General features: G+C 40.0%; 1 protein-coding gene across 1 annotated transcript in view; it reads left to right on the forward strand.

Moving 5' to 3' along the window:
• UBL3 (ubiquitin like 3) overlaps positions 1-14,653 on the forward strand; it is a 127,279-nt gene extending 112,626 nt beyond the window's left edge. Inside the window, exons 3-4 of the mRNA XM_071597028.1 lie at positions 12,188-12,352; positions 14,183-14,653. Of these exons, the coding sequence (XP_071453129.1) occupies positions 12,188-12,352; positions 14,183-14,247 (230 nt within the window). The 3' untranslated portion in view covers positions 14,248-14,653. The remainder of the gene's footprint in view (positions 1-12,187; positions 12,353-14,182) is intronic.
• The last annotated feature ends 6,659 nt before the right edge of the window (positions 14,654-21,312 follow it).

Raw genomic sequence — 21,312 nt, forward strand, 5'->3', positions numbered from 1 at the left:
ATACTGTTCCACCTGCTCTGGCTTATGCACTCTTGATTTTAATGTTTTCCTTAGCCTTCGTATATCTCGAGGTGCAGGAGATTTAGAATAGTCGTTGCGGAATGACGAGAAAAGAATTTGATTAGTATGATACCTTCTTACTAATAGGAGAGAATTGATGTCAGAGACTTAAATGTAAGAAAAGATACAGATTGTAAACGGATGGTGCGTTCGTTGATTGATTCCGAAACCTGGTCTTTGAGACGGGTATGTTTATGGAATGGAGGATTTTAAGATATGGGCGTGAAGGAGATGAGATGTGCGGCGAGAGGAAGGAGATAGGTAGTGGGTAAGACGATGAAAAAGTTCTAGGCTTAGTAGGGGAAGAGAGAAAGTTTTGGGGTAACTTGAATGAAATCAGGAGAGCTGAGTGGAGGAGATATAATATTTAATGTAGTTCTAAAGGTCGTGATGGAAGAAAGTGTTAGGTCACCTTGAGAGAGGAAGGAAAACAGGGCATGAAGAGAGAAAGTTTGTGGAGCGGAAGGCAAAAGATGTACATGCTGGGCTGCATAAAGTGGAAGTACTTCAGAATTCCACGAATGTTACATGTTTTCTTGATTCATCCAAAATGTGCTTCTAATCGGTAGATTTCCTGTCATAAATAAATTATGTTTGATACATTGCGAAATTTATCCCCTGCTTAATGTTCTGGCTCTCTAACTGCACAACTTTATGCCGAGTAATTTAAAATAATGGGAAATGGGAGAGGGAGAACAATTTTAACCCCAACACATAATGATCGTCAACATGGACTCAAGTTTTTCCTGGAAATTTCGTTATCTTCTCGTTTAGGTTTTCCTTCGAGAGCCCGTACTTTCCTAATTTTCACCGGCTCATTAAACCCATAAATCCCATTCGAAATCCTGGACTCTTTCGCGGCCTAGGAAATGGCTTTAGCTGTCAAGAATGAAGAACGTTTATAGAATATCATGAAAGAGCGGATGATGTACACGCGTTCCTATTTACGGCGTTTCGATCCCATGCTGTCGTCGAAATACACGTACGCCTTTAATCGCTCCCAGCGAAATTATTTGCGTGCCAAGCGCCTCTCGTCTCCTCTTCATTTTTTTTGCACCTCTTTCTCTTTATTTTTGTTTGTCCCGCGGATGACAATCAAAAACTGAGCCACCTCCCTCCGCTAACGTTTGATTCAATTCACGTCGGATCGTCACCCCGCATTCCAAAATCCTCAATCCGCATCCGTTTTGGATGGGGCTTTTGTTTTGCCTTTTTCCATCCGCCCCCTCCCCATTCCCCCCCTCCCCATTCCCCCCCCTCTTCCTCCCCCCTCCCCTCGAGCACGCGGAGGGGGAATTTGCGTGGGAAGGGAGGTAGGGAGGAAAGGGGATGAGGTGGGGATAAAGCTTCTTTTATGGCGAGAATGAAAACGGAAAGCTCTGATTTATGCATTATATGTTTTATCTCTTCCACCGACTGGAGTCAATCCGCCTCCTTCGCCCGGTTCCTCACCCCCCCCCTCCCGCCCCATATTCCATTCCCCGTACGAAGCCCCATTCACCTCCCTCATATCTCCCACTCTGCGTCGTCTCTCTTCCTCTTTATATAAACCCTATCCTTCCCCCCGCCCTCCTGGCGTAAATCTCGCCGAGCTCCACGGCTGTGTGCCTCCAATGTATTTTAATGTATTTTGGAAAAGGAGTGCATTTCGGTCCTTTTCCATCGGATGTTCCCGCCATCTCTCGCCTCCCACCTCGTATCGGAATGCATTATTCCGTCGCGGATTCGAACATGCGCGTGAGGTGGAGAGGGAAGATGTGGCACGTTTTTCGGTCAATGGATTTTTTTATCGAAGTTGAATCTCGAGGGGAGAGGACGTCTGCCGTCCCCTAGGAAATAAGGACTTCGGTCGGAATGAGCGGATCATATTTATTCCCCCACATTCCCTCCAAGATTGTTGAGGGAAGAAAAAAAAACTAAGGGAAATATTTCTGGAGATAAAGTTTTCCTTTCATTAATGAGTTCGTCTGGAGCGTGACCTCATGTTCTCTCAAGTGCAGCTCCTTCGAGAGATAACACCGTCGGTCAGCTCGCCTCCCATCCTATTTTCCTCTTTCCTTTTGCCAGCGATTTATGCGTGGCGAGAGATTACGCGTGCATGTTTTATCGGCGGAGTCTCCTCTAGCGTGATATCATTTCATGCAATAAAATATTTGTAATAGTTTGTATGAACTAGGCTTAACCCAATAACGTCATCCATTCTAAACTTCATTCATTTTGGATGACTGTATTATCCAACCGGAAAATTAATTTTAGATTCTTAATGTAATGTTAGGGCCTGCAGAGCCAGCCAATAATTCGCTTGTGTTTTCGCCGAAAATGTTTCGTTGCCTACACTTCAAATGTTCAGTACTCGTCGGTTGGTTCCCGCCTTGCGCATTCGGAGCGAGTGTTTTCATTTCATCGGTTGAGTGAGTGAAAGGAATTTTTAGAGCATCTGAATGAACAGAGAACATAAAAAAAAACCTCAAATGGTTCGTACAAAATTTTAAAATTATCTCAAAAAGATGGCTGGAGTTGGAGCCCTCAATGCGGCAAACCCTCGTGAAATACGCATTTATACACGTATCGTGCAGGGACATTTTCAATTCAACATTTCACTTCATACGAATATGGACTAAAATGATGGTAATCACGAAACATATGTAATGAAAAAGTTCATTTATGGCACATAATTTATGGGAAACGTGGTATTCTCCAATAATGCAAGTACTCAAAAGGTGAAATTGAGTTGGCCCATGCTTTTGAGAGTTCATACGGCGTATGCAATTTAATTCTTCTCAATTTTCGCACATGACTCTCCGGAAAAAGGTTTGCTCGCTTTTGATTACGTGCCTCATGATTATTCCACCTTATATTTTGCCTTTTTTGTTGAATATTTAAAGGAAAGTGTGCACTTTCCTTTTCTATAAAGTATTATTATCAATGCTCAATGGCATTAACAGTCGGGCACATGAAACAACATTGCTATTGAGGGAATGTGTTTACTTTGAGCTTGGATAAGTGAATAAATAAATAGCCGCTGGAAGCGCTCCAATTTCAATCGTTTGTTTAGTTCGTGTTTCCCAATATGATGGAATTATCCGTCACCAGTCACTAACGCCCGGTGCTAATTAAAAGTAAATTGCGAGTAAATCGAATTAATATAATTATGATACGCAGGTCATTTACCCCTTCTTTTGTGATCTCTTCCATCCCTAGGTGAAGAAATGTGGTGAATTGACTTTGATGTTATCTGCAATCATTGAACACTTCCTGTTTTTTTTTAAACTGACATCATGGGAGCATGCATATGTAATTATAAATATCCTTGAATGTCACTGCATTTTATTCCTATTTTTTTATTTACCAGCAGTCACATAGCGACTGCGTTCCTTTCGTTTTATTTTTTATCGGCGGAAGACTGAAATCATTTTTTTTCCGTCAGTTGATTAGAGGGAGGCCGAAATTGGTCTTTTTGTGTCGACTATCTTGATTTCATTGGCTGGCGGTTAACTGGTTGTAATTCCGCTTCGTATCTGTTGCGCGCTCGGTTGGTTTTTATGAACCCGTGTCTTTCGAGCCGAGCTTCTTCTCTTTTTTTTCCTGATATCGGAGTTTTGAGAGCAGCGGCGGCCGCACCACCCGCCCACCGCCCTTTGATCGCCCGCGCCGTGGTGCGGCGTCGGTGAATGTGTGCGCGCGCTGGCGGAGAGAGCCGTGAAGTGGGAATGCTGTTCGGAACGAAAGTATCGCCGGGGCGAAATCGGATTACGTACTTCCCGTGTATTAAGTTAAGGACTGGACGCGAAAGAAATTTCCTCGTGCCCTCCCCCTCCCGTCCCGTCAGTCTAGTTGGCGCCCCCGACATCCCTAGTTGCACATACGTACGGTGGCGTCGGCTAAATCCCAGGCGATATTTCTTCCCTTGCTGCTGCCGACTCTCGAGTTGCTCCCCGTCTTTTGTTTATTGTCCTCGCAATCGGACGTAATCCCCCTTTTGAGTGCTGTGCACTCGACCCCACCCCTCACCTTACTCCCGTGTTTCCTTTTATTCACCGCTGCCGAAGTAGCTGTATGTGCGAAGATGGTCGAAGCTTCTGTAGGACTTATATTTTTTCCTCGCTCCCTGCTGGTGAGGCTTAAATTCCCACACAATCATAAATCCCCCAGTAGTTGGACGCTGAAAGTAGAACCCCAGATCCTGACCCGTCTCATTGCGGGGTGTCTTTTTGGAACTCGGAAATTTATTCGTCCGTATAAGTCCGCGGATGGTTTACTCGGTGCTCGAGAGCACAAGTGGGTTTCCCTGCCTCTTTTAGGCCGGTCGTGAGTGGATAAAATCTGTTCTGTCCCCTTGACTTGTCCCTTTGGTGTTTCTCGCAAGTTGTAGAGCTCCTCGGTTGTGGTCATTCGGTCTTCATTAGCACGACGGCAAAGTGAGATTTTTTAAAATTGGTGCATTATCCGCGCTCAAATGAAAAGTTGATAAATTCCGTTGGTGAAATTTTGACGTCACACACGGGGACCAGAAAACAGGTCCTCCGGTGAAAGTCGCCGATGTAGCAACTGAGTTTGGGCATATGCGTCGCGGTTGATGTAGGGGGTGTGGTTGTGTGTATGTATTTATGTACACACACGTAAATACATGCGTGTATATATATACATATATACTGTACATATTAGGTACACTAATAAAGCATAAATATGAAAAAGGACACTTGCGGATTTTGCGTTTCGGTCCCATTGTCGGACGTAGAATTACGTTCTTCTCCGTTCGACGAAGGTGGAGTGATTGCTGAAACCTAAAAACAGAAATGTGAGTGTCCTTTTTACTTGTGTCTGGGTTTTAATATTGTCTTTAATATATACTTTTCTTTTGATTTGTGGGTGTGGAGAAGAATGGAGAAGGTTAAATGGACCGGGAAGAAAACAAATGAAGAAGTACTTGGTATGGTGGGCGAAGAGAGGGGTTTGTTGGAAGAAATCCTATGGAGGTAGGAAAAATGGATGAAAGGGGTATTGGCTGGAAGTGGGATGTTGAAGACGGTAATAGAGGGTAGAATGTTAGGCAAACGAGAAAAGGGCAGGAACAGGATAGGGATGTTGGACGGGATGGAGGAAGAACTCAGAGATGAAGAGGGACCTCATGTGGAGTAAGTTGCTGGATTGTGTTTTGTTGGGAGTCACAATATATTTATTTGGTAGCTTTGTCCATCCAAAAACCTACCTTAACCGGTAGGTTACCTAATAATAATATATTCGTACTGTTTACGTATGGATGATTTTAATCTTTGAAAAGAATACTTAGAAGTTGTTGGTTAATCTGGTCGGAAGGAATAAGAATTGTTGCAATGTGAAATGTCTTGATCAGGAATTGAAGGATGAGCCTTCGTTTTTTTACCAGTTCCGGTAGTGGCGTTGAATTCGCTGTTTAACCTATTATGGACTAAGGTATGGCGTTTTTAACCTTTGATGCACTAAGTTAGGTGCCTCACGGGGTCGGAATGCGGGACTCAGTTGGTGTTGAAGAATACCAACTGTAGTAACAGAAACTATTGGGGAATGAGCTCCGTAAGCACCAGCTTGCGTTGGGAACGTCATCGTCATTCTTGCGGAATGTGATGAAGAATGGGATGGGTAAAGATGTCGCTTCATTATTGACGGCCGTCAGGAATAGGATTTTCAGACTCCGTGGCTCGCGCTTCGTTTGGAGTGAATCTTGAGGTTGTAAATCCGTATGTTGAAGAGATTCAGCCTTATAAAGCTATTAATATTGTAATTTGGTGGCTTGCCTCAATAATCCGTTAGATCTTCTCCGCTTACTTTAACCGACTACTCGTTGTAGCCCTGGCGATGAAGCACTCATTCGCTCGCCAGAAATTATTTCTGGTTGCCGTTTAAAAACTTTGGAATTCACTACCATGCATGATAAATACACCCACCCACTTGAAGTCTCCGGCTTTAAAATGGAAAAATCTCTGCGAGGTGAGCGAGCCATATTCTGATACTCAAATCCTTGGGACAAATAAAACATTTGATAATTGTTGGACGATTTAAATTTACATACTGTTTGCAAACCTATGAAGAATTCACGAGAAATCATTCAATTAATGTTTGTATTTATGTAAGAGGTACATGAAACGGCGTGAAAGTTTTATAAATGTTGGAATTACAGCCCTTTTTTATCAGTTACGAAAGCAACTGCGCTCATAAAACTTACGCTGCGAGGTGCATGTGAATAGGACGAAAAAGTTAGTAAATGATGGCAAATTTTTAGCGAAGGACTCTGTTGTGTTTTGGGAAAAGATTTCAAAGTAAAAAAATATCAAATTTTAATGCTTCGTATGTTTCGCATTTCGTAATTCATCGAAATTAGAAACCTCATGCTCTTCGCCGGCCTTTGATCAGGTGAGCGTATTGTTTCACTTAAATCGCAAAGCATGTGATGCAGCGTAGGATGACAAAAATTAACATTATTTTGAAAATGCTGTTATAAATTAATTGTTGTAAATGCCATTTCTATCAAAATCGACTTCTGACTCATGAAAACACTCGTCGAAGTCTGCTTATTTCCAGGAGCATGACATTTGCCATGTTTGAACGCTCCCTGAGACTAACTATTCCAATGAATGGGAACATGATCAAGCCCTGTTACAGTCGACCTTACCCGAAGGCTCGCCTTTTATTTTTATGAAATGCACTATTTGCATTGTTTTATTAAATATCGCCGATATCCTACTTTGAATTGCTTGACTTTAGGAGTAGTTTTGTTTGAATTTTACTCGTGTTTTTTCAAACAGCTTTTATTTTATGTAAAAAGGTGCAAGAACGTTTAATCATTCACGGGTGTTGAAAGTTCTTTAAGCTGTGCTGTAACGTTCAGTATGGAATTTCATTTTTTTGTTCTCATTACGGCACGACTTTCATTCTACGAGCAAACTTTTTTCTAGGTATCACTCATTCCATCTTCTTTCCCACGACAGAAACACTCGCGCTCTTTCCCTTCGCGCACAGATAGATAGAGAGGGAGAGAGGCGGACGTTGTGTGCCATTCAATTCCCCAAATCCCGCGTCGCGTCCCACGCATAGCTGGCTAACCCTCCCTGCCCCCCTCTCCCTCCGCTCGCACCCTACCCTCCCCCATACCCCCTCCGACCCTGGTTCGCCGGTGCCTGGGGGTGGGTGTGTGATCGATCCTCGGGAAATCCCGGCCTCTCTCTCCCTCTGTCCACCCTATTTCGCACCGCCGAGCACCCCCTTTCACCCCTCCCGCGCCCAACCCCCTCCCCCAACCAGCCGCATCGTCCGACCCTAATGCGGCTCGCCGTCAGGGGGCCGGCGCGTCTACGCCGGCGTCTGATGCAAGACATTTCACCCGGTGACTGATACAACCAGTGAGTGACGCATCACGCGGGGGTGATGGCCAAAAACCCGTACCGCGATTGTACGGGGTCCACGGTGGTTTTACTTCGCGCAACTCGGTTTCTTCTTGCCTTTCCAGTCCAGTGAACCAGTGGAGAGCTGCGTAATTGCCAGGGGCATCAAGGAAAATGCGTTGATTAGAGTAGGTTGAGTTCAATAAGGGTTGGATTTCGCTAAAAAATTGTTTTGTGGAAGCGGTATCACGGTTTATTTTAGGAAATTTTTGAGATTAGGGTTTAAATGGACGAGAAATGCGCGTGACAGGCTTAATGAAAGAGTTCAGTTTTATAAGCGAGGAATTCGATGAAAGAACACTGAAACTAAACGGGTTTTTTTCGTCGAAGGATTGAAGTTTTCATTTTTCCTCCACATGATTCGTCACTGTAACAAAAACAAAATTGAACATCTCAGCGTTGGTGTTGGGTGCAAACAGTTCTAAACGCAGAGCTATGTCAAGGGTCTGGTCTCGTTAACTGTTTCTTCAAGCGAAAGGTCCGTGTGGTATTCATGTAAAGAGGCCTTGGATTGCAGTAATTTTACAACTTAATCACATGATACGATTTCGGAGGATGTGATTGATAAGTTTAATGTGTACATCATGAACGACTGTATTCATAGGATTTATAAATCAACTTGAAGCTTCAAGTAATAAGTCTCGGTCGGTGGGGAAAGTATAAATGGAAAATGTGCTATGAACTGGACTTGCATACATACATGTATCCACGTAAGTTCATCCCTCTCGCATAAAACTTGTTCCACATGTCGAAGATAAGTTGAATTTTGTACACCTTATGCCAAATCGTTCATCCGCCTAATGAAGCCTTTTCTTTGAAAAAACTTCGCAGTATTATATCTCGAAAATTGTCCGATTGATCAGCCACCAGAAGAATGACGCCCGCGTTCACCTCCGTTCTGTCTAGCTTAATGCACAAGTGGAAACGTGGGCTTATTGTTCTACCATGTCACTCATTTAGCCATTGTAAATGGGAGATGAATCAAATTACGCCAATCTTCTTTCGAAAATGGCAATTTGCTGATTGATTTGATCCCATTGCGGTAATAATTGAAAGTTAGCCACAAGTGAATTAGCGTCCTCGATTAATTGGGTCATATAATTAACGTCATGCGTTACCCCGTGTCTTGCATCAGTTGATGACGTTTTATTTCATACGTAGGGATCTAACAGTAAGCTGTGTACGTAAATGGATATTCGTCGTCAAATAAAATGAATTAGTACTCATCTGAACCGTGGTATTTCCAGAAAAAAAACGTTTATAAGATAAACGTCGATATACAAGTGGCTAGTGTTACTTGAACTCCACTATCAGGGTCTGCGAAGACCTGAAATATGCCCTCTCATGGTGTCTGCCAAATTTTACGAAAATATTTATAAGAGTATAAATTAATGATTTGCCAAATTTTAATTCTTTTCAAGTAGAAGATTTGCATGCAGTTATTCTCCATTTATTCCATTCTGCGATCGATCGTCGTGCGGGTGGTAGGGTTCTGGCGCCAAGGTCTCTTATAAGGCCGAATTTGACTGTCTAAAACTCTCACTGAATTCTAAAAAAAGTATTTACAATACAAACCGCAACTGCGAGGACAAATAACAGCAGTCCCATAAAAAACTATTGAATTACCTCTTCATTGTGAAACCCAGTAAGAAACGTGTTCAAAAATGTTCTAATCAATTTTAATAGTTGCATGAGAAGTTTCGGCTATATTTTTCCTGGTTAGACAAAATTTTACTCTAGCAGAATTCTGTTGATTCCCAGGTGAGATACTTTGCCACTATAGGAGGAAATTGTGTACCAAAGAGACCAATAAGTGCTACCGCGCATATATTTCGTAATTTTGATAGGAACCCACCTTTGCTATGCGCAGTAGAGGTGTTCATCAAAAGAGGTTTTTGCACGCATTGCCTAACGGAAGAAAACAGAAAAGGATGTATTCTTAGTCAAACTTAATTTGGGAGGGAGACTGAGCCAATATAGCAGACTGACTTTTCGACTGATGTAAGTTCTCTTACATCTCGGATTGCAGAGATCTAATTAAGGTAGCGAGATTGTGCTGAATACCTACGGCGTTACCTGGGGAAGTCGTTGAAGGAAACGGAACTGGAGCGCGCTTGCTGAATTATTTCGACCCAGTGCTCAAAGCTACGGCGTCAAGAGCAAAGAGTAATTTTCGTTGGTGGAAAACGATTCAATTCTGACCGCCATCTTGAATCTTTCGACTAATTATTGATAGGGGTTAAGCAATATAGAAGTAGAGCTGAATATTTTGTCTCCAATAATTTTAGTGTAGAGAAATGAGTGTAATGAAATATCTAACTTATGTAATTTATGTATGTTTACGTTTTAATTTGGTTGTATGCTCCATCGCAGGTGGGATAATCAATCAGTACTCATTATGGGAAGTAACAGTTGTTTGCAGAAGATTAGGATGAGGATAAATTTTTCGTGGCACTCCACGCCATTCTTCCATCCTAGTTTTTCTTCTTTTACCTCTGTTATTTCCTTGCCTCTTCATCTATAATTGTATATATTGGTATTTTTTTTATTTATCCAACACAAAAACCACACCGTGAAAGATGTCTTTGTCTGTGCTGAATCAAAACATATGCACAATATTTTTCCATCCGATTCTATCACTCAAGGATGCTGATATTCGCGGAGGTTACAGACAAAGATGGAATTGGAAATGTATATAATTCGTTCGACCTGAACCTGAAGTGATGGTTTTAACTGAAAATTCATCGGTTCATCCTCCTCCTGTTCTTAACTAGTAACGTTGCCCGTATACTTGGTGCAAAATTTTGCATTGAAGCATCGTGATTACCTAAAAGTATTTTTTCATCATCTGGGCTCCGCCCCCTGAGGGCTACTATATCTTTATCCATGGTGTGCAATGCGTATGGCAGGCTAATACTAATTAATAACTTCGGTGCTCTAAGTAATTGTTTGGCGGAGTAATTGATTTCAATGCGTAAGAAGTGGCTTAAGTAAAAATACATTTCTATGTAGTTTACGAAAATGTATTCGATCCGGTCGAATTTCGTGTTATTACTTAAGACAAAACATAAATGGCCACTTACCAAAGTTAATTTTGAACTTGTGCGAGTGCGAGGCCTTAGCCAGACATTCACCTTGTTTTATGCCCGACGACGCCATTGAGCAGAAATAAGGGTTTAAGGGAAATACGGGCAGGGTTTTTCTTTTTCATCGATATATTTCTTCGAAACGTGTTTCTCTGAAGAACCAGTGACTCAAAAAAACCTTTCCAGTCTACGTATTATATGTTTAGTTTTTAGATTCACCCACCCGTGGAGAAACGGAGACCACATAGAGTCAGAGTGGGGTAAAGCGACACTGGATAAGAGGGAGTCAGTCTACTCTACTGCCATTTTAAATAATATCGAAGCGAACAAGGGGCCAAACTCGCCCCCATAAAAGAGCACGACGTCCGCAATTGCCCGAACGGCCCTCGGCTCACTCCTTCCGCCGAGGCCGTGAACAAGCCCCGTTCAACGTCCCCCGGGTTCATTCGGTAGTCCCCCCACCGGTCCCTGTTTTTGTTTCTCTATCTCCTCGCACAATAAATGGTTTTGCGTGACTGTCCACAGTCAAATAGACCGCCGTCCTCGCCTCCTTCCTCTCTCCATCCCCCGCAAGTTCCCACCTCCCCCCACTGCTGACTCATTCCCTTCCACCTTGCCTCTCCCCACCGGTCCCTCTCCGCATGGGCGGGCGTATTTGGCTCGCGCGTTTTTTCATGCCGATGTAATGCGCGCTGTGGGAATTTGCCGGACGAATACACGGCGCTTTCACGCGACCGACGTGTGTGTCCCGCGTCTGCGAGTGATGCGTATGACCAGCGCAAGCTCTCCGTTCCTAAACGCCTCGCGGTAATAAATGGGCGTGTTCTTATCGACCTTCCCAAATCCAGGAAGTTTTTTCTGCGGGTGCGGGCCCTCCCGCTCAGGGATTGAGCCTGTCGCGGGTGATGGTTGCAATACGCCCTGTAATTTAAGGGACATCGACCTAAATAATTGCGATAGGTAAGGCGAATTTCGTATTGGCCTGTTTGAAAAATGAAGGAAGCTTAATAGAAGAGGGCATTGAATGTGAAGTATGTTTTTCATGCTTCAGTAGAATAGTTAGGATGTGATTTTTATGGAATTTCGTGATCATTGGAATATTAGTTTGTGGAAGGAAAATTCTGAATCAGAAAAATAGAACTGGTTTTGGAGCAATCAATGGAGTAAATCGCGTCAAGCAATTTTGTAGGGAAGACTGACATTCGAAAATTAAAAATTTGTTGTCAATGTGTTTTACAGGGTATTTACATATTCTCAAATAACTCCATAATTAAAATAAAATTGATATGGAAAAATGTGAATTATGAAAACATTTTAACATGCCCTTTTATGATACATCTTTTTTTCTATTAAGTTCTTATTCTTAGTTGAATACCTGTGTATAAGGCAAATAGATCAAATCTTCAGTAATTTTTTAGAGCATCCGAAGAAGTGTTCTAGAGCAGCATCTATTTCAATAAAGATGGCAAGACCAATTCAAGGTTAAAAATTATACTCTAATTTTTCTCTTAAGTGGGTTGCAAGAATTTATGTTTTCATTCATAAATTAGGATGGTTGGGTCAAAAATGAAACCATTGGCATGTGCACAATACTCAAAGTGGTGTTTCATTCTTTTCTTCTAGACTGGATGGAGGAGGCGGTTGCAAAGGCGGAAATACTCCGTTTGATATACCAGGGCCGCTTCCTGCACAGCAATGTCACACTTGGTGCTTTAGGTCTTCCGCCTGGAAAGACCACAGTCATGCACCTTGTCCCACGAGAGAATCTTCCAGAACCTAATTCGCAAGGTAAAAAGAGGATGAAATTTATGCGAGTCTCACTTTCAATTTTGTGAGCCTCATTGTGTTTCCAATTCAATAGTATTCAAATTTCAGTGTCTGGTGTGTAAAACAGCATTTTTTGTCAAAAGCATTAATTCAGATAGAGGGTAATGATGGAAAATATTCTTTCCATTCACCTAATAACAGATAATTAAAAAAACTAGGTGATAAACCTCTCAGCCATTGATACGAATTGATTCCTTTCTAAACCATATTTGCCTACCTAATACGTTAAGTTATATTGGAGGCACCCAGAATGTGTATTTATTCATTCATTGAGGGGGAAATTGCATGATGGTCTGAATCATTTTTCTTATCACTGCTTCTTCCATTCACTATGTATTTTAGTATACCTATTACCTTTCTACTGATCTAACATTTTCCCCATAACTATCTTCAGCATCATCTATTGATATCTCCCCATGCCAACTTCTGCAGCAGGAGTCAATCTCAAATGCCCACCGGCAGGTAATGTGTGCAAATTAAGCAATTCCAGTGTCCGAGGGCTATGATTTTTACCGAGAAAAACTGAAGAAAAAATTATTTATTTGCTAAATAATGCACATTTTCAGTCCTGGAAGAAAACTAGAAATTTTTCGTTATCTCTAGGTATCTCTCAAGATTTGCTGTGAGGTGAATTTAGTGACAGCATGGCCATGAGGGCTGAAATGTTGAAACTGAGAGGGTAGCATAAGGGAAAGAGTGGCTGAAAGACAAAGCTTAATACTTCACTGTGAATCATTGTGGTTGTTTTCCTCCCGCCTCACTTTTTCGTTGGCTTTGTTTTGCATGCATTCTTGGGGTCAGAAATGTGTCAGAGGTCTAGGATGGTGAGGGGCAACAGAAACATTGTGCCATACAATCCTCCGGTAGCTGAAAACCTGCAGCAAATAACTACAATAAAAAATAATGATATATTTTCAAAGCACCATGCAGCCAAAAAAATACCCGAGTTGCCTTTTTCAACTAATATTTTATAATTTATTTCCTTTTCTCATTCACCTACTCTCTCTTTTGCCTCCTTTCATGTCCCTAAAGCCGATATTTTCCCTTTCACCACAGCAGCTCCTTGAATATGAAGGTACTTTTAAGGAGGTTTATGGTGGAAACACTTAAATTTTGATATTACTTTTTACTGAAATTTAAAAAGTTGCTAGGAACAACGTACGTGCAATGCTTAACCCAAGACTATCTAATTTCTTTTGCGTGGTATACCCAGTAGTTATTAAATTCTTTAGGAAGGAAACTACTTACTTACTTGGAACTGTTGCATATTTATCAGTCATATTTAGGTATAGGTTAGTTATCATATTCATTTACTATAGAAATCATAGAGATGAGGTCCCCATCAAAAATGGAAATCAATATTAAAATGATATGGTTTATCTCATAACACTAATCTGATTTGTTTCAAGTCCATATATCTTTAATTAGAAGGCTACCTTTCGCATACTGCTAAATAGTCTTATTATCATCCTGGGATTAAAGAAAAAGATAGTTTGAAAATTATTCCCTCAAATTATCAATCCTCTCTAAGGAGTATTATCATAATATTTCACTTTGGAAAGTTTTTAGTGTGACTGGTTGAAATTAAATCATCATAGTGTACATCTACATGACTATGTGAAGTTGTCAGGGATTTATGATTTTTTTAAATCAAAGTGGTTCTATACAAAAATGTCCTTATCGTGCAGATTTTGGGTACATTTTTGCACTCTCATAGAAAAGGTGTGCTGCATGACTTGGGAAAGTTCTTCAAAAATTTACCTGCCTCATTCCCTCTCCTTTCTCTTCCAGACCAGAGACAGAAGAGCAAGGGTGGAGGTAGTAGTTGCTGTTCCACCTCGTGCTGCATATTGTAATGGCAGTGTACCCTGCGGGAGTGCCCAGCCCCCAGCCAGCATGTCCATATTCCCAGTGCCATCACACGACGGCCCCCCACACCCAAGCCTCCCCCTCACGTCTCCGGAAGAAGAACGATCTTTGTGGCTGTGGGACAGTGGGTTGGGATAATGTGGTGCCAGAAAGATGAAGGATGCTCAGCACGACAACTTAGCGGTGTCTTGTGTTGCAGTTTATCATTGCCATTGCGCCAAGGTCCGCAAAAATGGACGGACTGCCGCTTTGGGTGGGAATGAAGGAAGGTGGGAGGAATTTTTTCATACCGTTGTGATATTTGGGTTAGCGTGAGATTTAATGGAAAGGAGATGGTGAGGGTGGGAGCATCAGGAGAGGGAGGAAGCATGTGTGGGTGAGGTCTTGTGGGTAGGGAAGTAGGGGGGGGGATTAACAGAGGAAGGGGGGAATGACGATGATGATGGGCAAGAAGGCATCGGTAAGAGGGTAAGGGGCCACCCGTGGAAAAAAGGGAAGGAAGGAAAAAAAAAGTTTTTGACCCACCAACCAAGTGATGTGTTTGTGTGTGAGTGTAGCAAGATTCATTGTGAGTTGCATCCAGAGGACTCATCACTCTCTTTCTCTGCCCCTCTCGTATTGGAGTGTGCTGATTTTTCGGGGAACGTTTTAGTGTGATAGGGAAAAAAAAAGGGATCCTAGTGTCCTCACTTTGTGTGGAGAAATATTGTTTTTCTGTTGTTTGTGTCAGTTATTGCTAGTTTTATGTTACTGTGCCCATGTGTGTGCTGTCTCCTTCATACGATGGATGATGTGTTTTGACATTTTTTGAGAATGGAGAAATACTCCGACGTTTTCTTGCTTTAATGGAAATTTCCCTATATTTTTCACATACGCCTCAATCCATACTCCAGACATAAGGAGATATCATTTATACCTTGACTGACATTTTCAGTGTATGGGAATTTTTTCAGGTGTCAAAGGAAATGGAAATCGATGGACGCATAAATAGTATGCAAATAATCCTTTTGGAAAAAATCATCCTCTTGTGACTCTTTCGGTTATGTTTCTGGATTTGTCAGGACTTATCAGAATTTTGAGACTGGTAAATGGCCCGCTACATTAGGGAATCTATTTGTAAATTTGGGAAAGCATTGATGGTAAGATGGGTAAAAACCATTCTTTCAACGTGTTATAAATGTTTCCAATTGCATTGGTATTGTAGGTGCTTTTTCTGAGCAAAAGTTCTCTTTTCACGATTTGGGTGACCATAAGGTAATGTAATAGTGCTAATTAGATTTTGTGTAATTATTTACTAAAAGAAACTGTGGATGAATGAAATTTGAATTTGGGCTTGATACCACTGTAAAAATGTTTTTAATCTCCCTTATTTCTTAATAAGTAAGGCACAATTTTTGCTATTGTAGCTTCCAAAATTGAAAAAATTTGGGCTACTTAAGCGTAACTCTTGTGCATGTTGTTTGTTGTTGCAATGTGTTAGGGAGACTTAACTGTTTATTTAAGTCTTCACTAATTACACTTATGCACTAAGAAGAGAGATCAAAGTAGGCCCACAGATCAATTTTTTCCTCTTATCCCTTGAACCCTCCTTGGAGATCAAAGTTCCCACAAATTTATTTATATTTTCATCCTGATTGCTGGAAATTTCAGACATAATTTTTGTATGTAAAATCAATGGAATGATATTTAAAAAAGGATATTTATATGGGCTACTTTTACGTATAAAATGACATGATGTATAAAAAAAATAAGGGTGGCCTACTTAATTTGTGGAAAAAATTAATCAATCAAGTGTTAATATGTTCATAGAACATCAATAGGCGGAATTATTAAATGGAAAGTTGGTTATGAAAGCAGTTCATATATTATAAATATACAACATATAAATATATATATTATTGGTTGAAATGTGCTTTTCATCTCCAAGATTACATCCTCTTGCTCTTAATATCAGGGATTTATAATTTGAAATATATTTTTTTTGCATCATTCTTCTTACTTCTGTTTCTAGCCTGAAAGTGTCGTTACATATATGAATATATATATATATACCAATGACTATGTAACACTTTTAATTATGGCTTTGGTATCTAAATTTTGGTACCGCATGTGATAAATTATTCCACCCTTCTCAAGCACAGAACATTTCCCCAGGCATAAAAACTCTCTGTATATCTGATATAGCAAGTTCTCCTTGATGGAGACACTCCCGTGACAACGTACAAAGTGCAGGATATTGGCACATTCAGCATGGGGTTTGGCCTTGGTCAAGATTTGCTACTCAGCAGCCAAGTGGTTTGAGAATCATAGCTAAGTGAATGTAAGCATTTTGTCATCTGTTTGTTTTAATTTGATTGTAAATATGGTAATGTATTTTTGTTCCATATGTAATTCCTCTACAAGAGGATTTTACTCTGCAGAGATGGAGTAGTATTAGGTAATAAAGTTGAGATTGAAAATGCACTCGTGTACTGTCATTGGGCATGCAAGTGAAGCGTGTAAGAAGAAAAATAGTAGCTTCAACAGTGGCTATGAATTCAATCCTGTATTGGAAGTGGAAGCGGTTATCTATTGACAATTAGTAAATTATTTTTGTGGAGCAAAATTGTGAAGCCTTTGGATCAATTAAACTTCACCATGAGGTTCCAATCGCAGGGGCCTTCGTTTAAATTTATTAGGGTAAGTATTTGGATGAGAATATTCACAGAAGTATGATAAATTGTGGTGGAAAATACAAATGAAAATATTTTTATGAAAAAGTTACCGAAGCAATGACTAGACATGTCAGAGTTATACTGTCCACTTTTAGTATATTTGGGTGTTTGTATTTCTGTTGATTAAACTTCCCCTCATTTTCCCATTGCAATTCATCCATGGGTGCTAATTCATAACTCAATGGGCAGTAAGAATGAACCAAAAATAATATCATAATGAAAATATGTGCAAGTAAAATTGCAAGTATCTTATTAGTTTTTTTCTTCCCAAAGTGCTCAAACTAAGTTACCATCTCTTAAAGAAGAGAGATACATACATGTTGAGAGTTGCCTCTATCAGGATCCCATTGGAACTTGCTGTAGATCTGTTGGTCCGCTGGATTATCCCCAGAGATGATATCGTCTAGAGGTCTTTGTGAAAAGCCAAGTTCCCCCATGGGGAAGTCTTCAATATCCTCGAGTGGCAAAGGTGGCACCTTGAGACAGTTATTTTAAGTTCCTGCTATTAAGGTAAGTTTTTGGATGGACCCACTAAAAACTACCATTACACTTTGAAGCCTAACTGAATTTACCCTCCTTCTAAGCTAATATGACATACCACACTACCTTGCAAAAGATCCTTCTACAATTTGATATACTTCGGCCTACCTTCATCCCATCCAACATGCCTATCCTTTCCTTCCCTCTTCCTTGCTTGCTTAACATTCTCTCCTCTTATCACATTCTTCAACATTCCATTGCCAATCAAAATGCCCTACATCCACTTTTCGTGTCTTCATTGGATTCCACCCTGCAACCCTCTCTCCTCCCATTTATGCCCAGTATTCATTTATTTTATATTTCAATTCTCTCCATACTCTTCTCATAAGTGTCCCATCTTCACTCATCCTCTTGCCTAAATGGCCAAGTTTCTGAGCCACACACAAATTCCTTACGAAAGGTTTCACTGATCTTTTCTTTGCAGCCATAGTCAAATGTCCACGCATGAAATCCCACCTCATTTAAAACCATTTTATAAGTAAATTCAACTTTGTGCGTCCCTTTTACTTTCATCATCTTCACGCAATATTTCTATATAAGAACCATTCTACCTGCTCAAGTTTATGGAATCAACTCAAATGATTAAATTTGCCTTCCTCTTCCTCAAGGAGCTCACTGCATTTGTGATGTGAATACTCCATATTATTTTGTAGTCTACAACTTAAGGAAGGTTTTGTATGGACAAAGACTGAACACTGCTGCATTTCTTAACCTTGCCTAACTAGACTTTATCTACTGCCTCCTGGTTCTCCTTCCTTTCCATTCAGTCAATACTTCTATATTCTATTTCCTCATTCCTTGTTTTGTCTTCTTAAATCTTAATGTGCAGTTATATTAAGTTACCAATTTCCCGGCCACTCATAACCTCTGCATTTGAGAAAGTACAACACTACGAAAGTTAGGAGCATATAACTGCTGTTTACAGTACTACCTGCTTAATCACAAAGTTTCTTTCCCCAGATTTTCCCCTGAATGCTTAAAATTGATATCCATTGACATGTTTTTGATTATTTCTGAGTGCTCTTCCCTTTTATGTCGAGAATTTATGATTTCACCATTTATTTAACATATTTTTTAAGCTAATACTTTAGTGTTTAAACTAGGTTTAAGTTATAATCAATATGTTTCTCTTGCAATAATATAGTTTCTGGCCATGGTCATTTATTTTTCATAAAGCAAACTCTTCTACATCACTCCTGAGCAGTGCCTACCACTGGAATCTGATCCTCAACAAAAAATAATTACATGTACACTGATTATAGGCACATTAATCAACCCTGAGTGTGAAATTCACACACCAGAGTAGGGGGTGCCAGTTCTTTGCCCTGTGCGGTTTCTCAGGAAGATCTGGTTCTCAAAAAATCACTCGGGGTGAAGCAGAGGGTATCCAGAGGTGCGCTTGTGAATCAAATCCTCTGGTCAGAAGACCAATGTTCGGCACACTGGACTACTGCATCTCTCAAGAAAGAAATAGTGATAAATATCAAGATAAGTAATATAACAAATGTGTTGTGGGTAATTTGGCACACAACTTTTAATTTAAATGGTAAATCCATCATATTGTGTCACATAAGTGTTTTAACCCTTTCTTTTTCATTGCTAACAAAGTTTCATGATGAAAATGAAACATATGTTTCCAATTTCATTAGAAGAACCAATGGGGTTTTCTACATTGTAGCATATCTTCTTTTCCTGCATGTCTGTATTATGTACAAGCTAGTCTTTGTATGACACAAAGACATCGTTGTTGCAATCTTTGCCTCACCCCTATTGTCCAAAACACTTTCCTGACAGCTCGCATGATTATTCATCTCAATAGAAATGAAACATTTTATCTTCGCTCTGTTAAGGGATTTTCCATAGTAGCTCTTTTGGTGTTGCCTAGGAAAGACTAGCAATAACAATGATAACTCAATTATCATTCTGATGGAATTACTTTGTCAAAAAAACAAAGAGTATCTTTCTCCTAGAGTTCCCTGTTAGAAGATTTGGATTGAGGAGAGATAGAAGCTGATTCTGGGAGAATGTTCGGGGGAAGTAATTGAGAACAAAAATGACCCTTCCAAATCCCATTGTTTATCAAGAGCTACCAGGACCCACGTATGCACCCCCTTGTACTGCAGCTCAGTTCAGTTTCATTACAAATGATTCTTAACAGCCATTTAGTTAACAATGAAAACCTCCCATTTGCATTTTACTATTAGCATTGCTGAAGATCTTGGAAATGAATGGCTCCCAGAGAAAAATAACAAATGTGGGAAATTAGAGGAACATATCAGACGAAACAAGAAGTCATTAAAAAAAACCAAAAAAGGAACTTTTGTGTGTGCAGCAAAATGAATGAAATTTGGGAAGGGAAGTGAAAAAAAGCCATACAAATTGTAATATATGTGAATGGGTAGTTAGTAGGAAACCTTTTGGCGAATATACAATTTAAATGTTTTAGTCATGCCAGTCTGAGGTAAATGGAAAGGGTTTAGGATTGACCAGAATATCAGTTACAAAATATTCTTGAAAATGTACATAATAAGTCTGGTGGAGCAATATGTAATGCTTTATGAATAGAATGGTTTCAGGCATCACTTTGTGGAAGCGATTCATTTCAGAAAAGAAATACTTAGTTATTCCACATATATTTTATTAAACACAACCCAGGTTTCGACTTACCAAGTCATCATCAGGATCACCTGATGATGACTTTGTAAGTCGAAACCTGGGTCCTTTTAATAAAATATATGTGGAATAACTAAGTATTTCTTTTCTGAGAGGTGTAATGCTTTCATTGACAAGAAAGGAAATTGTCTGGTCATATAGTAATGAGGTTAAATATGAAGGCATACATTCAAGAGAAGATAAAACAAGATAATTGTATTTACGAAGTAAGTAGAGTCAGTGAATAATTTAAACTAGGTCACATCATTTTTATGACAATTCCTATCTGTGAAATGTGTAATAATGTGTAATTGTGCCATTGTAAGATACCTGCCGTTAATGCAAGAAAAGATTAATGTAAAAATATTTTAGATACATAATCTCATTTTTTGGAGAAGGTGAAATGGACCGAGAAGAAAACAAATGAGGTAGTACTTGGTATGGTTGGCGAGGAGAGGGGTTTGCTGGGAGAAATCCTATGGAGGCAGGAAAAGTGGATGAAAGGGGTATTGACTGGCAGTGGGATGTTGAAGACTGTAATAGAGGGGAGAATGTTAGGCAAACGCGAAAAGGGAAGGAACAGGATAGGGATGTTGGACGGGATGAAGTACTAGGAGATGAAGAGGGACCTGAGGTAGGGTAGGATGCTTGATTTTTTTTTGTTTTGTTAGGAGTAACAAAATATTTATTTGGTAATTGTGTCCATCCAAAAACCTACCTTAACCGGTAGATTACCTAATAATAATAATAATCTCATCTTTTATCACAGTGCAGACATTGGAATATGTATTTATATATAATGCACTGTTGATTAAATCTACCAATCAAGTGAATGTTATTATGCAGCTAATAGGAATTAATGAAAACTGTAAACAAACCTTGGAGTTCCCATGACTAATTCATCCAACCCTATTGCTACCATCCTTAGACACAAATGTATATATTCCTTATGATGAGTTGGCTGTTGACTTTACTTCTTCAAGACTCTAGGAATAAATTCAACTTGAAGTATTTCTGGTGGATCCTTTGAACTATCTTCTTTTTATACTATTCCTTTGACCCTTTTCAACTTAAATGTTTGAAATATCAGCTGTAAAAACATTTGTCTAGAGACAATTATACTTAAATCAGTAATATTTAAAATAA

Source organism: Hetaerina americana, unplaced genomic scaffold, assembly GCF_022747635.1.
Source record: "Hetaerina americana unplaced genomic scaffold, ioHetAmer1.1.p SCAF_8, whole genome shotgun sequence".
In the NCBI taxonomy this organism is placed as follows: Eukaryota; Metazoa; Arthropoda; class Insecta; order Odonata; family Calopterygidae; genus Hetaerina; species Hetaerina americana.